At 45.4% G+C, this 1941-nt stretch overlaps 1 protein-coding gene across 2 annotated transcripts in view; it reads right to left on the reverse strand.

Moving 5' to 3' along the window:
- Positions 1-1941, reverse strand: part of ZNF285 (zinc finger protein 285) — a 27483-nt gene that overhangs the window by 10827 nt on the left and 14715 nt on the right. The window contains exon 1 of one of the 2 annotated variants that reach the window (XM_017502401.2): positions 1092-1138. The exons of the other annotated variant lie outside the window; for it this stretch is intronic. Coding sequence (XP_017357890.1) covers positions 1092-1099 — 8 coding nt within the window. The 5' untranslated portion in view covers positions 1100-1138. Of the gene's footprint in view, positions 1-1091; positions 1139-1941 lie in introns of those variants that run through there. 2 annotated transcript variants of the gene reach the window in all.

Genomic DNA, 1941 nt, shown 5'->3' on the forward strand with positions numbered 1-1941 from the left:
TTTTTAGTAGAGACGGGGTTTCACCATGTTGACCAGGATGGTCTCGATCTCTTGACCTCGTGATCCACCCGCCTCGGCCTCCCAAAGTGCTGGGATTACAGGTGTGAGCCACCGCGCCCGGCTAATCACTTCTTATTACGGGCTCTAACAAAGCCTAATAAAGAGTGTTCAACTCATTAGTACAGCACAAATTAGTGCAGCTGAATCTGGAAATGCAATTGCCCAGAAACACAATCAGAAATGTAATAAATCCTGCTATTACACCTAAAATAATTAATACTAATTCTCTAACTTTATCAAATATACAGAGAGCGTTCAAACTTCAAATTTGTTGACTGCAATTTAACAACTTACATTTGCTCATGTGCTTTATAATCCTCAAAGTCCCTACTCGCTGGTTCACAGCATGTGAGGTGAGAATGAAGTTAATAATTTGGGGCAGTTCTTTTCAAAATATATTCGGTGACATTAGACTCCACACTTACTACAATCTGAGCTGTTTCTTTATTGCCAGAAGACAGAACCTCCGCCCTGAAGTCAGAAATGCCCCACTAAAGTCAGAGCTGACAAAACCCAGAGTTCAGATCCAAGACATTTCCTCCTCCAAGAAGCTAGGGATGCTGAGCCAGAATCGCCCCCACCAAACTGAGCGAGAAAAGCCCAAGCCATCCTCCATACCCAGAGATAAACTGCTTAGGCAAACCCCTCATCCCATTCAGGGACCCACAGCCCCAGCCATTACTTCCAAACCCTGAGCCAGCGACCCCCTAACCTCATTCAGAGATGCACTTCCCAAGACTGATCCTAAGCTTCGACCCGAGGATGCCCAGGGCAAGTCGCTGTCAAGAAAGGTGAAGATGCACAGTTTTGTCAAAACCAGGGCTGCTCCCCAAACCAAGCCCAAGTTCTCCCCCTCCCATCCCAGGTAGGGCGGGCCTCTGAACGCCCCCAACCTACCCCACCCACGAGGCCCTATCATTGGTCACCAAACTCCTCCTACTCCAGTCCGCAGGGCTGGGTCAAAGCTGCACACCCTACACCCCCACTCAAGGCTACGCCTCCAAGGGCGGCGCGGTCGAGGCGAGACTCACCTCAGCATCCCAAACAATGTCGCTCGCAGAGCGCGTCCAGGACCACGGCGCATGCGCAAGAAAGCCTATGGACTACAATTCCCAGAAAGCTCCGCGCGCAACGGTGGCCACTCGCAAGGCTATCCAGCTGAAGTCAGGGGTTGCGCTGTTTGACTTCCGTTCGTTCGTCTAAAATAATAACACTCTTAATGGCGATAAAATAATGAAATTTAAATAAATCACTGTCTAGCAACGATGAAAAGAAAAAGCTTCAATATTTTACCAGTTGGAAATGAGCACTTTACCATTTTAGTGAAGACTTTTATACGTTCTTATTTTATAGGCATCTTCCTTAATATTATAACCACGAAACTTTTCAATCAAAATTCACTTAAATATTTCCCTCCCCGCCCCCTACCATGTTTTGTTTCAGTTGATGAAGACTCTGGATAATCTACATATGACGATGTAACAAAACCTTGTAATTTGTTTCCTAGTCTCAGGAGAAGCAGAAAGAATGAACAACCATTGTCTGAATCCTTAATAGGGGAATTGCAGGAGTATTGAGGGTCTCCTGAAAGAGACACATTTACAACAAATGAAGAAAACACAGGAAGTTTTCAGATTCTTTTTGAAAATTTCCCTTTGTTGGGACTTAGGTTTTATTTTACTTTATGTTATTGTATTTTAAAATTTCTATTAAGAAAAATTTGGGTACCCTAATGGGGTAAGAAAATGAATAAGAATTCCATTAAGGCTGGGCGCGGTGGCTCACGCCTGTAATCCCAGCACTTTGGGAGGCCGAGGCGGGTGGATCACGAGGTCAAGAGATCGAGACCATCCTGGTCAACATGGTGAAACCCCGTCTCTA

The sequence above is a fragment of the Cebus imitator genome, unplaced genomic scaffold (assembly GCF_001604975.1).
Source record: "Cebus imitator isolate Cc_AM_T3 unplaced genomic scaffold, Cebus_imitator-1.0 Scaffold296, whole genome shotgun sequence".
Taxonomy (NCBI): Eukaryota; Metazoa; Chordata; class Mammalia; order Primates; family Cebidae; genus Cebus; species Cebus imitator.